We start from the raw sequence: 13517 nt of genomic DNA on the forward strand, positions 1-13517 counted from the left end.
CGCAAATCAGGCCTTCATGGTCAGATAGCAGCTAAGAAACCACTGCTAAGGAGAGGCAACAAGCAGAAGAGATTTGTTCGGGCCAAGAAACACAAGGAATGGACATTAGACCAGTGGACCTCTGTTTGAGATCTTTGGTTCCAACCAAAGGAGGAGGTGTGATGGTGTGGGGGTGCTTTACTGGTGACACTGTTAGGAATTTATTCCAAATTGAAGGCATACTGAACCAGCATGGCTACCACAGCATCCTGCAGGGACATCCCATCCAGTTTGCGTTTAGTTGGACCATCTTTTATTTTTCAACAGGACAATGACCCCAAACTCATCTCCAGGCTGTGTAAGGGCTATTTGACCAAGAAAGAGAGTGATGGAATGTTGCACCTCCTTCAAGACCGTTGGGAAACCCTTTCCGGTGACTACCTCTTGAAGCTCATTAAGAGAATGCCAAGAGTGTGTGAAACAATAATCAGAGCAAAGGGTGGCTACTTTGAAGAAACTAGAATATAATAATTTTTTTCAGTTATTTCACAATTCTTTGTTAAGGACATAATTCCACATGTGTTCATTCATAGTTTTGATGCCTTCAGTGATAATTTACAATGTAAATAGTTGTGAAATGCATTGATTGAGAAGGTGGTTCCAAACTTTTGGCCTGTACTATATATATATAGTGTATATATAAAAGTGCAAGTGGAAATAAAAAAAAAATGATGGCTGAATTTTAATTTAGCTGCTTTAGTTTAGGGGTTCAGGTATTGGGCAAACTGGTTCCGTGTCACACCGTCATGACTTACTGGGCCACTTGAGCAGAAAGAAGCCACTATTAATGTGATGAGGGACACCTTTGCTTTTCTCACTATCACAAGTCAAGTCAAAAAGTCTGCTGTAAAAGGTTCAGTTCTCTGCATGGCCAAATGCAGTGTACAATATTTTTACTATTGTTTGGAATTGTCTTTGTTGACGCTTACATCATTCTGTGTATGAAAATGTTTTATTTTTTTTTGTAGAACGAACAAAGAATTCATTTTTTTAAATGCTAAGTTTCAAATTTAAATTATGTCTTTATTTAAACGGTTGTATAAATTGAACACACATCGTACAGGAACATTATTGGACAACTTGTTCAGGTTTGAACACAGGGGGGAGCCCTCTCCACGTGGCATGTTTTAGGCTGATTCTTGTTTGAAAAATCCACCCAAAAATGTGCATTGCCATTTCTTCCCAACTTTGTAAAAGATTTGTTACAAACCCGAAACTGCACCATAGACAGGGAATAACAGAACAACGTCATTTTGATGGGAAATGGTGAGACACAGCTATATTATAACAATCATTTGGACATAACATCCAAAAGATGCACTGATTAGATATATAGCCTGTGCTATACATTTTAGGTGTTTTTTTGTTGCCCTAATGGAATTTCAATCCAGATGTTTGCAATATGTATCATAGTCCATCATTTTAGTTTCAAACGCTGCAAAGCTGTTTTATTTAAAAAAAACAAAAAATCATAAGATATAGTTTCACATTTTGTATTGCAAAATGTTCTATTGTATAGTTATACTTCATGGCCTTTGCAGTACTTGTTGGTTTTCTTTTCTCTTACTGTGTTTTTTGTTATGCACCAAAATACAAAGGAAAATCCCATATGTGAAATTATACTACTTTTACACATTACAATTCTAATTCAAATTGTGTTTTTAGGGTGGATTTACCTTTAAATTCTCAAAAGGCAATTCAGGGGGAGTATTCTGATCTAGATTACATCACATTCAGAAACCAAGGATAAACTTAAAACATTAAAATGAAAACTGCAAAACGTTACATCATTTAGGCCTATTGCATTGTGTATGGCAACTCTAGAAGAGCCATTATCTTTTTTAGTTTTATCGAAATCTTATAGTAGGGTACTTTTTCCAGAATTAATTTAAATAAATTGTTATTTTGTTATTAGTATAAAACAAAGAATACAACATCTTGTGTATTCTCCGGGGCAGACCACATAGCCTCTGGATTATTTCCTTAGTAAGGTGGGCTCATTTTTGTAAGACATCACGAGATAACCGCGACAAAACTAACAGCAGGTCTGTCTGTGTGTTAAACCTACAGTCACTTGTTTCATCGGTGACTAATATGTCTCACATGAGCACAAATCTCTGTAACTTTAAAGACACAGCTGTATTTGTTCTCCACCTCCTCTCTCCTTCTCTCGGCTCCATCTCTTCACACAGTGTGTCGACCCCTTCAACGTGAAGCACTTCAGCCAAATTATGCAACAGCAATCACCGTTGTGGCTTCCCATTGGTCGCTCAGTGTTCTACTGAGGGGCGTGGTTAGAGTACATTATCTTCTGATTTAATTCACAAATTGAGCTACAGATCATCTGTCGTCATGTGAGGATCCCTCTGTTTAGGATGAGCAGCTTTGCAAATGTTTGTAGTGATCTATGGAACTGTAGGCCTAATCTATATATATATAATGTATATATGTATATATACTGTACATATAGCCTATCTCATTGGTTTTCTTTGTCAAAGTTGTTTGGCCTAACGGTAGTTATTAATAACGGTAGTTATTAAAATGATTGTATTTGAGAGGAGGATGAAGACAGACAGACTGACTGACTGACAGACAGACAGGTGCATTGCAATGAGGACACAGCAGTAGTGTGTACTTTTGTTCCTACTGGACTTGACTGGGGAGAGACTGTTTACAGTTCAGTCTCTCTTACGGCCTCTCTCTTTCCTCAGGCAGATCAGCTTTCTGTTGTGGCGTCTCGCTCTGACCACACCTGCTGGTGCGTTTGGCCTTACAGGAACTCCTGCATGCTTTCACCACCCGAATGCTTGCATACCTTCAGAATGAGCAAGACTTCAAGACAAACATATCCTGGGTGAAGTCATTACAGGAATATAAAACACTATGTTATTAAATATGACTAAATATAATAAAGTTCTTTCAGTCTCGTCCCGGCATAAACTGCAGAAGCATTTAGTGTGCTGCAGGTCACTTGACGACATAAGCCTCAGCAGTGAATCTACGAATCAATTACAACTGTATTGTAACTTCAGAGGAAACATGTCTGTTTCTATTATTTATTAGTACATAACTCCATTCCCACTTTGAGTAACCTAACAGAAGAAAGCTGTATTTTCTATATTAGGGAACAGTTTATCAATTATCAAGCATGTAAATGCAAAGACATGATAATGAGAAGAGGCACAAAACATAGAAACCAGGTGGAAGGTGGGACGAAAAGGAAATGAAAAGGTGGTAATGATGGGGGTGGTCTTCAACACCCGTGAACTCAGAGTAGGTTCATTGGGTTCATGTGCTGCAGAGGAATGCTGTGGGGGGTTGGAGAGCTTTTTCTATTGACCTGGTCCCTGTTACACACAAACAGAAACCCCTTCTTTAGTTCACCATTACCAAAGGTCAACCCTTATTGTGTTTCGAAATTAAGAGGGGTTGGTTTGCTCACCTGGTGTTAAGGGGACTAACTGACGGTACAAGGCTCAAAGACAGGTGTTGCCAATCAGACAAGGACATGGCTTGTTACTGAGGAGAGGGTTCAGTGGGTTCATGTACATATATGTATAGGCTAGTGGGGGAAGGGCAGATCCTTCATTGATAACTCCAGGGATGAAGGGGTCAACATGCAAGTGCTTAGAGGCACTCCCCCTAATTTTGTCTGGCATTTCACCTCTAAAAATACCAGTAAAAGCCAGCAACTGACCTGCAATTCAGGTCTTATGAGAAGAGAAAATACCAATACATATGATGAGTGTGGGAGAATGAGTACATGACTATGAGTATGGGCACCCATGCGTGCCTGTGTGTGTGTGTGTGTCTGTGCTTGTTTGTGTGTGTGTGTGTGTGTGTGTGTGTGTGTGTGTGTGTGTGTGTGTGTGTGTGTGTGTGTGTGTGTGTGTGTGTCTGTGCATGTTTCTCCTGAGGGTTGCTGAGTTCATTCCACTCTGTAGTAGCCTTAAGTAGTGGGGGAAGCTACTACACATGGCCTTTATCTCATGGAGCTGGAAACTGACTTACTGCATTATGGTCAAATCCCTTACTCACACATCAATTACATGTTGATGTATTAGTTATCTTAATATGACAACACAACCACAATGAGACAAAATAGCATCAAATATTACATTTCAAATAAGATAAATTATCACCATTTTAATTTAATTTTTTTCACCTTTTACCTCCTGTATTTATAGCCATGTTTTCCAGTTGTGTAGCCTGAACACTGACACTGAACACTTTTTGTAAGAGAATGCATATGTTGAGGAATGTATTGACACTACATATTCGAGTCGCAGAACTTGTTTTTTTGGTTGACGTACAAGACAAATGAAAAAAACACAGAACAATGTACATCTCTTGAAGTAAAACGCCAAGAAAAAAAAAAAAACTATAACAGTATGACAATGACACATTTAGAGTGACATTACATTATATATAGCTAAGATATCTCAGATAGGGTTAAAGAATTGTATTGGAATAGTAAGTTGACCTATTCCTGGCAATGCTGAATACCCCTAACCAATAATGATATTTCTGGTCTGTTACTGAAGTCGTCACATTTTAGGTATTTTCTCCTATAGGATCTTCAAAAAAGGTAACCTTTAGGCAAAATGATGACTGATGAATTGACTTTACTCTTAAATATCTTTATTAGAATGGCTGAAAAAAGAATGACTGAACCATTGAGGTGTGTAGCCTATTAGCATTAGTTGATAGTAGGCTAGCACAGAGTGCTGTACAGACCAAAGCAGGTTGCTAAAATCACAAAAAAAAGAACATAAACACAAATTGCACACAGCTTACAGGCACAAATAAACAGCTCATGAGCACATCATTGAATCACATAGGTATGCTTGGAGACACTGCTCATGTAAGGTTGAGTGCTCTATTTAATTATAATCTCATACGGTGATAGGGACTTTTGACATAGATCCTTCTCAATATTGTATCAAATAGATGAGGAGTGCTATATTGTGCCTGAGTGGACTTTAAATCCCAACACCACCGTATTTTTCCATCTGATAGGCTTCTTTTCCTCTAAATAAATGTCCGTCGTCTTCCACAGCGAGGACAGAAGTAAGTCATAAACGCTTTTCTGTTGTTCGTTAGTTCGGTGAGCTGGGTTGCATATGGTTTCTTAACTGTTTTATGGTGCGTTCAGTGCGCGAGTGCTTTTATGTTTTGGTAGTAAGTGTGAGGAGGCGGGGTAATATTTTTACTGTGCGCACCAGATGCATATAACACTCTTTGCGTACGTGTGTTTACACCCAGTCGCTGTAGTAGAGCGGAGCCGTGCAGCCCAGGCCTGCCCCGACACCAAGCACACGGGAGACACATGAGTGAGTGCCTGGTTTGCCGTCCAATCAGCAGCTAGGAAAGCAATCACTGGCTGGAAGGGTCAGCCAATAAGGTGGGACACAGCCGGGCCAGCAGCCAATAGAATGCGCGTTAAACGTGGGCACGTGGATCTGCGCACATGTTGACGCTCGTAAACGGCCGAGAGAAAGAGCTAGCAAAGACACAAACCGATGAACTGCCGGCTAGTTGGTGGGTGTGAGAAACAGAGAGACCACAGAGAGAGAGAGAGAGAGAGAGAGAGAGAAAGAGAGAGAGAGAGAGAGAGAGAGAGCGAGCTAGAGCGAGCGCTGATGCTGGACGCCCCGATGCTGCTCAAGCAACGGAGTGTGTATTGAGGGATCTGTCGTATCAAAGTAGGAGATAGAGCCGTTAACGACTGTTTCTGAAAGCTGCTGTTTTTATATAATATTACTGAAGGTGAGTATTTCCTCCAACTTAACGTTTCTTTTGTTTTATGGCTAAGGTATTCCGAAGTTCGTAGGCTAGCCTAAAGGAATTTCCTGTCCCGCTGTATCCTGTTTGTGCACACGGGTACTATTTGTTAATATAGCTAGCCAAAAGCTATTTTTTTTCTCACGTGGCTTTGTTCCAGCAATTTTTGATAATAGAGCATTACCGTGTAGTAACGATAGGCTACCAAGGCATTTATACTGCCAGAACATTACATTGATAAAACATGTTTCTCTTGTAATTGGTATTTGTTGTGATGTCATTCCGGGTTTATTTTCCGATATTGTTAAATGATATTGTTGATAAATATTGTTAGAAATTCCTGTTGTGGGTGAACTATAGCGCAGAGGGCGTGGAAACATTAGCAATGTAACTATAGTGTATCCACTATTTGCACTCGTGCACATGCATGTAAACAACGTGACATTTGGGTTTAAGAGGCCTGAAGAGAATCCAACCATCAGACTCCAATACAATCGGAATGCCATTTTGTTGTTGTAAAAGCTGATCATGCTTGTTGAAAATGTTTCCATAGTCCTGATATTGAGACATTGTGTAGACTCGGAAGAGTATAGTTCTTGCTCCATTTAGGGATTGTGGCCACTCTGCAAACAACTATATCAATCTCCTTTGTCTTTACATTTTTAGATTTTTTTTCCTCATATTGATTAAATCCGTGTTGGTGTGTGTACTTGTTTATTTATCTGACCCATTTTAATGTCCCCCTTGTGTTGGGGGTATCAAAGACCAGGAGGCAGAGATTACACAGATACCGAAAAGAAATGGAAAGACAGTTGAGAGAAAGGTGCACATGGAAAAATATACAGAATGTAAAATGTGAATACGAGAGAAGGAGGAGGAGGAGGAGGAGGAGGAAAAGGGCTGGTCTGTGGAAATGGAAAGAAAGAGGAGCACCAGCCTTGCGTGCATAATGAACAGGATGAGCTGAAGGGAGAGCAGCAGAGAGAGATGAGAGGCATACAGAAATACAGCTGTAGAGGAAGAGGTTTGTGTGTGTGAACCCAAGGGGGGATGGAGCGCAAGCCCGAGACAGAGAGGAGGGGCTATAGACAGAGAGGAGGGGCTAGAGAGGGCACCGGAGGCAATGGGAGAGAAAGAGAGACTGGCTATTCTGATTTCACTACTCTACAAGCTCCCATCCCCCTCACATTTTACGCTCCTCTCCAGTCTCCAATCTCCTCAATGGGAGCCAGAAATGCACTACCATTGTGTGCCTACTGCCTAGCCCCAGTCCCACTCTGCACATGTTAAACTAGGGCATTGGTATACCCACCATTTTGAGTAATTGGGGTTATATATTTTTGGTAGCGAAATTGGAAAAACTAAGGTATATGCTAAATGGAATGCGGCTCTTTGCTATGATTCTGTCTCAGTTTGCCTCACCTCTCACTAGAGTAACAACCTGCTGGTTTTAAGTGCTATGCCAAGCCTTTTTTGTTTCTTTCTCAGCTATCAGACTGTTCTAATAACTCAAACCATTCTGCCCCAACAGCAATGCAGTCCCAGGGCAGCACTTCCTCTCAGCCCTCCTTCGATTCCCTGAGTTTCAGTGACAGCCTCTTGTTGAGCGACTCGGAGCAGGCAGAGGATGACACAGACGTCTTCCTGACAGACAGCTCATCCCCTGTCATCGTTGGTGGCGTGGACGGGGCTACATCTAATGAAGACAGAGGGTCGGAGAGTCCTGGGTCCCAGTGGACGTGCGATGGCTTCACAGATAAAGAGGAAGAGGAGGAGTCATACAGGTCCGCGAACAGCCCCAAGGCAGCTCAAATCAGTTTGGGCAAGACAGATCCCACAAGCCAGATTCTTAAATCACAGGGAGACCTACTGTTTGCTCAAAAGGTAAGGGACTGAGGAGAAGAGGGATGACATAGCAATGTGTGCAGAGGAAAGCCTAGAAGAATGATTTAGGCAGCAAGGTTAAACCCAAACTCAGTAGTGATCTATCTTCTCTTTCTCTGTTAGTGTGCTGAGCTACAGGGTTTTGTCAGGCCCCTTCTGGAGCTGCTGAATGGACTGAAGAGGGGCCGCTTTGATCGAGGTAAGCATCCTCACACCACTGCTTTCATTCTCTTATGTATGCAGGTTGGCAGCTAAAGTTCTAGTTGCTGAACACAGGTTTATGATCACAGTGGCCTCTATCCATTTCAATAGAGTGTTCCTTTCTTGCAGCAGTCTGTATCGATGCAGAATATCAATATAGTCCAGAGTGTGTGACGCGACATTCTTGTGGCTGACTCATCAACTGACGAGCATTTACCGATACAAAGTGAAACTGATGTTTGCGCACGTCTACATGGACATGCATTTTTTGTGACTATGAAGTCTTACAATGCAAATGTTGACTGGGGGATTTTGGTTTTGATTGTCAGGTTTGAGTAGTTTCCAGCAGAGCGTCGCCATGGATCGGATCCAGAGGATCGTGGGGGTTTTACAGAGACCCAACAGCGGGTAAGATGTTGTTCACATTGTCCCACCATCCACCCTTAATGATTCTATCTCTTACTCCTTCTTATCTTAACCGTGCATTGCTAGACACTACATCTTATTTAGATTTTACCATGTAAATGATTATTAAATTGTAGTTATAACAAGAAAGGACCAATAAGGTACTCTTTTCTATTACAAGTGTCATCACCTTGTTTTATTGAAAAGGAAAAAAAAAAAAACTAAAACTTCAGAAGCAAATGTATCTAGATCTATATGCAGGACTATAGTTGTCCAGATGTGTTGTTGCATTGCCATCTGTTACTTAACATTTATACAGTCTTTTTGAATGTGCCTTATGTTTTGTAGGGAGAAGTACCTGAACACCCTTCTCCAGGTGGAGATAATGCTGAAGCATTGGTTTCCTCAGATCCACTCTCAGCCTGTCTCTGCCGCCTCCAGCGTCACTGCATCCCCTGCTCACTCAATCCAAGACACTTCCAGCTCCACCCCTCCACACAAGCACAGGGATCAGTTACACATTCCGGTCAAGGTGAGAACAATGCCATTCCTGTGTGTGCAAGAGCCAACTTGTGCACACACAAACACCCCTCACACCGACACCACCACACCAACACCACTATAAATTGAATTCTATATTCACTTGCAAACTACTCTCCTGCTCATTTTCTAGAAGCGCAGGCTCAGCTGGACAAGCATGTCCTCCCCCACACCTTCCCCTGTGCTTCTCAAGTGCCCTCGTATCAGTGGGGAAGAGAAGAAGGGAAAGCAAGATTGTGATGAAAGGGACGGCCCACTTCCTCCATCATTGGAACCTGATGCAAACCAAATTTCACCAGATGTTGCTGGTAACAGCCAGCTAAATGAGGACACAAAGGAAAAGCACAGTGGCGGCGAGGAACTAGGCAAGCAATCAAAATACCAAGCCGGTCCGAGCTCTGAGCCGAGCCTGACATGGGTTCACGTTGCCCCCATCCTTTCCCCACGAAAGGCTTGCCCTCCACATAAGGGCACAACAGTGGCAGGCAACAATGAAAACCAGCCCGTCACAGTCAGCCTCCCACCCAGCAGGAGGGGCAGTCCAGCTATGCAAGACAGCTCCATCTCCTCTACCACACCTTACAAGCACCCCAAAAATCTGAAGAAGCCATTCAGGTCCCAAAGCCAGACAGTTGCTGTACAACAGATTGAGTCCACAGAGACATGTCCGGGTGAAAGTCAGTCTGCTCAAGTCACGCTTACGCCTTTGCCCAAGGTATGCCCCACTCCCTTTGAGACCTGATGCATTGAACGATGTCAAGCAAAGAGCTGGCAGCTTTGCTTTGTTACACCACCGGGCTAAAAGCTGCTGTGTGAGAAAGAGGGTGAAAGCCTGGAATTATAGATGCATTAAAGGAAGGAAGGGGAGGAAAGAAATTGTATGTGATAAATGTTGACGAGAAATGAGGGACCATACATAACCCCTTATAAAAACCACAATTGCAAATAATATTTCAAACAGCAGGACATAATGTGTTCAAATGAATCAAAACTATTAGAGTTGATAATCAGAAAAACATAATAATGTAAACAGGCACAAAAGCAGTTGTGGTTGAGGGGGATGAGAGAGAACACCTAAAGCTGGAAGGGTATTTACAGCTTGTTGAGTAATGATCGATCGCAGAGATTTTGAAGAATTTTGTGGCGCAAATAATAGATTCTTCTCAGCATGGAAGCAATCACTAGATTCAGAGATGACTGTTTTAGGCAGACATCTAACTTGAAGGACAAACTTGATCTGAAATTAAAAAATCTGATGTCAGTATATACAATGAAAGCTTCCAAGGTTTGTTGTGATGAGGTAACTTCAATCAATAGTGAGTAACGCAGTGTGAGCTGAATTTGATGAGGTCTTACGGCGGGAGACACGCTCGACGTTACATTCACTTGTAGATAGACTTGAGCCATCTGGCTTGAAGAGGAAAAGTGACATTGAAGTCATTAATTATCTTGTAGCCAGAGATGTGACGCAGCATTATACTGTATGTGTGTTAAGAGTCATCAGAGACTGGACAAAGTTACGGTAATAAAATTACGAATGTAATCCAAGACGTGCTTGGGCACTTGGCATCGAGAGGTATGATATCTCTGCAATCGGAAGTAAACTTTTCTTGTCATGCTGTGGATCAGATGTTTCTGCTCGGTCTGCAACTGCAAACTGACTGTCCAGGTGAAAAAAACAAGCACCACTCAATGACATATGACTCTTGAATCCCATGGTTAATTTATTCATATGTTGATTGGACACTGAATTTATTTATTGTTTATACTTATTTATTGGGCAGATGAATATTGCCTGCTGTGCGCTTGCATAGTTTGGCTTACAACTCTTTTGAGGGTATTGGGAAAATGCTGGTGACAGTTTGTGTGTGTTTTTTATTGCTATCATGAGGAGAAAAACTAAAAACAAAGGAAGTGAAATGTATGATTGGACTTTGGACTACTGTGCCTTTTTACCAAATAGGATGTGTTCAGAAAAGCATTTGGGGCTTTCAGTGCATTTATACTGCATTTTGATTGTTTGCTTGTGTTTCACAAAAGCAGTGCACATTCAATCATGAAAGACCATATGTAGTCATTTTCATTTTGCTTCTACAGATAATACACACAGCATCCAAGCCAACAGTATCATCAACTATCTATCTACTGCTTAAAACACGGCATCCAGCTCTAGTATTCAGACATCTACAGTTACGTAAACTGCCTACACCATCAACTATTACACACACCAACAACAGTGGCTACGTATTCAAGTGTAGCCTTTCTTTTGGAGCTGTTCTTTTTGATGTTGTCAACAGAGATAAGCCTGAACTGTACTTGTAGCTGGTGCTCTTGAAAACTTGAAAAAACCTTAATGTACATCTAAGGGAGGAAATCTTTATTTGCACCACCCTCTAATGCTGCTATTGTTATTCTGATTCCTGTTCTAATTTAGATGTTCGATAGGAGAAATCTACTCACAATATTCTTCTAAATCTAGGAGGGATTTTAGCATTGTGATTGGATAAAGTATTGTAAATATTAAGACTAAAATATTTTTAAAATTGGTATGAGTGATTCATACACTATTTACATAAACAGAGAGTAGGGATATTTACGTACCTGTCTCCTCCAAAAAAAGCACCATATGTGAACACAGAGCCACTGGCAGCCTCTATGTGGAGTAAGAGTGTACAACCCTCAGTCACAGACCCAGAGTCAGACCATCTTACCCCGTCCCATCTTTAAACGTGACGGTATGGCGTGCCAGACACTGACTCTCGATCAGAGGCTGGGGCTGTCCTCCACCCCACTCCTGTTTACGGTTGTGGTATGACAAAAATCAATTGCACTTATTTTTCATTGTTAATGTCCTATTTTCATGTATGTTTTCTACTGCAGTGACCACTGGTGATTGGTCACAAATTATATGTGTTGTTCATTTTAGCTGCCTTTTTTCTTCCAAAACTGTAAAAGCTGACTGTAGTTCCCTCCTTCCCCCCCCCTTCCCCCACTCTGCTGCATTTGTCTGCCCTTGTCCTCTCTCCTTCAATCCTGTTAGTATCTTTTCTATCTAAACTAGACTCTGTCTTTCTCTCACCCCTTCTTTATATGATATTACTGTTCTGGCTACTTTTTCAATAATAATGAACAGGGAAAAAAATCTTTTAATAAATGACAAATTTTGAAAGCTGAACTGTCTGTATTTTGGTGCTTTGTTAACTTTTAAACATTTAAATGAAAAAAAAACTCAATGTAGAAAAATTGGTATTATGTCTGTGGTATAATATGTGAGTAAGACTCGTGTTTTGGAAAGCAGCTCTCACTAAACAGATGTGTGTCTCAATGGGGTGCAAGTAGACTGTACATTTTGAAGTGTGTGTGTGTGTGTGAGAGAGAGAAAGGGGAGGGGGTGTGAGACTACAGCTTCAGTAATCTGACTAGCAGTAGTGGGGGGGCTGGCTGATCCTCCAACCAGCTGCTTCTACAGAGCGAAAACACGACTGCAGCTTATATGTGTGTTGTTTATTTTATGAGATCACAATGAGCAGAGACCTCCTACAGGTAGTAGAGAAGAGCGTGGCATGGTTGTGTCTGCAGTGCATTCCTGCTACAGTAACAAAACAGTCTGATCGCTGCACCCGCAAAAATCAAATGTTGAGATTTAAAGTTAACCTCAGTGATCACCTACCGAGCTCCTGTGACAGTCCACACAACATCTGTGTTACCACAAAACACAGAAGGAGATTATTTATATCTCTGCAACATGATTGTTTAAAAAAAAAAAAAATTGCTGACAGCTCAAGCATGCATATAGTGGCAGTTAATTGTAAAATAGTGATGAATTCATAACTAATCCACAACTATTTTAATAATCGAGTGATAGTTTAAGTAGTTTTTTCAAGCAAAAATTACAAAAATTCTCTGGTGCCAGCTTCACCAGTGTGAGGATTTGCTGCTTTTTTCTGTTTTATATCATTGTAAACTGAATGTCTTTGGGTTTTGGAATCATGGGGAGATAAAGCATACTATACTATAGTCTGGAAATTGTGATGGAAAATGGACACTTCATCTGACCTTTTATAGACTAAACGAGAAAATAAAAATAACTAAGTTTCAGCTAAGATTTCATTTATAAAATCACATATTCAATTTATTTTGGCTCAAATTCCTGAATTACAAATGGTGCACATTCACCATTTTCTCCCCACTCCAGCATCACATCCATGGATACAGCATGCACATGGGCACGAGAGTGGCAAATTTTAAGAGGGTGTGGTTTGATTTCTCCCTGCTCAGAAAGGATGAAATCAGCCATGCCACACACACAAACACAAACATACCCTGAGTTGTAAAATACACACGCGTGCGCCACTCCCCTCCACATGCTCTGACACACTGACGGGCTGATTTTGTGATGGGCCTGTCTCTGACACACTGACTGTGCTATGTTACAACAACAAAGACCGCCCTCCCTCCCTTCTGCCTCCCTCCCTCTCGGCCCCCCCTTGTATCCATGCAGTTTTTAGCAGAGAAGCCCTTGCCCTCCACCACCCACACCCACCCCCCTGCCACTACTCCCCCCTTCCTACTCTAGAGGATGGAAACAAGGGGCAAGAGAAAAAGGACAGGAAGAGGATGTGTGGAGGGCACAGGGAGAAGACATGACCTCACTCAGTGTTGGG

General features: G+C 41.5%; 1 protein-coding gene across 2 annotated transcripts; it reads left to right on the top strand.

The window, feature by feature from the left end:
• Positions 1-5499: 5499 nt before the first annotated feature.
• On the top strand, positions 5500-11008 carry LOC117946729 (circadian-associated transcriptional repressor-like). 2 transcript variants are annotated; one of them, XM_034875084.1, is made up of 6 exons: positions 5500-5808; positions 7355-7707; positions 7831-7906; positions 8238-8316; positions 8662-8845; positions 8987-11008. In XM_034875084.1, exons 2-6 carry the CDS (start codon positions 7357-7359, stop codon positions 9593-9595), a joined length of 1299 nt encoding a protein of 432 aa, XP_034730975.1. In that variant the 5' UTR covers positions 5500-5808; positions 7355-7356; the 3' UTR covers positions 9596-11008. The 2 variants fall into 2 exon arrangements, with proteins under 2 accessions (XP_034730975.1, XP_034730974.1); XM_034875083.1 differs by lacking the exon at positions 5500-5808 and adding an exon at positions 6583-6847.
• Positions 11009-13517: the final 2509 nt, after the last annotated feature.

This window comes from Etheostoma cragini, chromosome 6 (genome assembly GCF_013103735.1).
Source record: "Etheostoma cragini isolate CJK2018 chromosome 6, CSU_Ecrag_1.0, whole genome shotgun sequence".
In the NCBI taxonomy this organism is placed as follows: Eukaryota; Metazoa; Chordata; class Actinopteri; order Perciformes; family Percidae; genus Etheostoma; species Etheostoma cragini.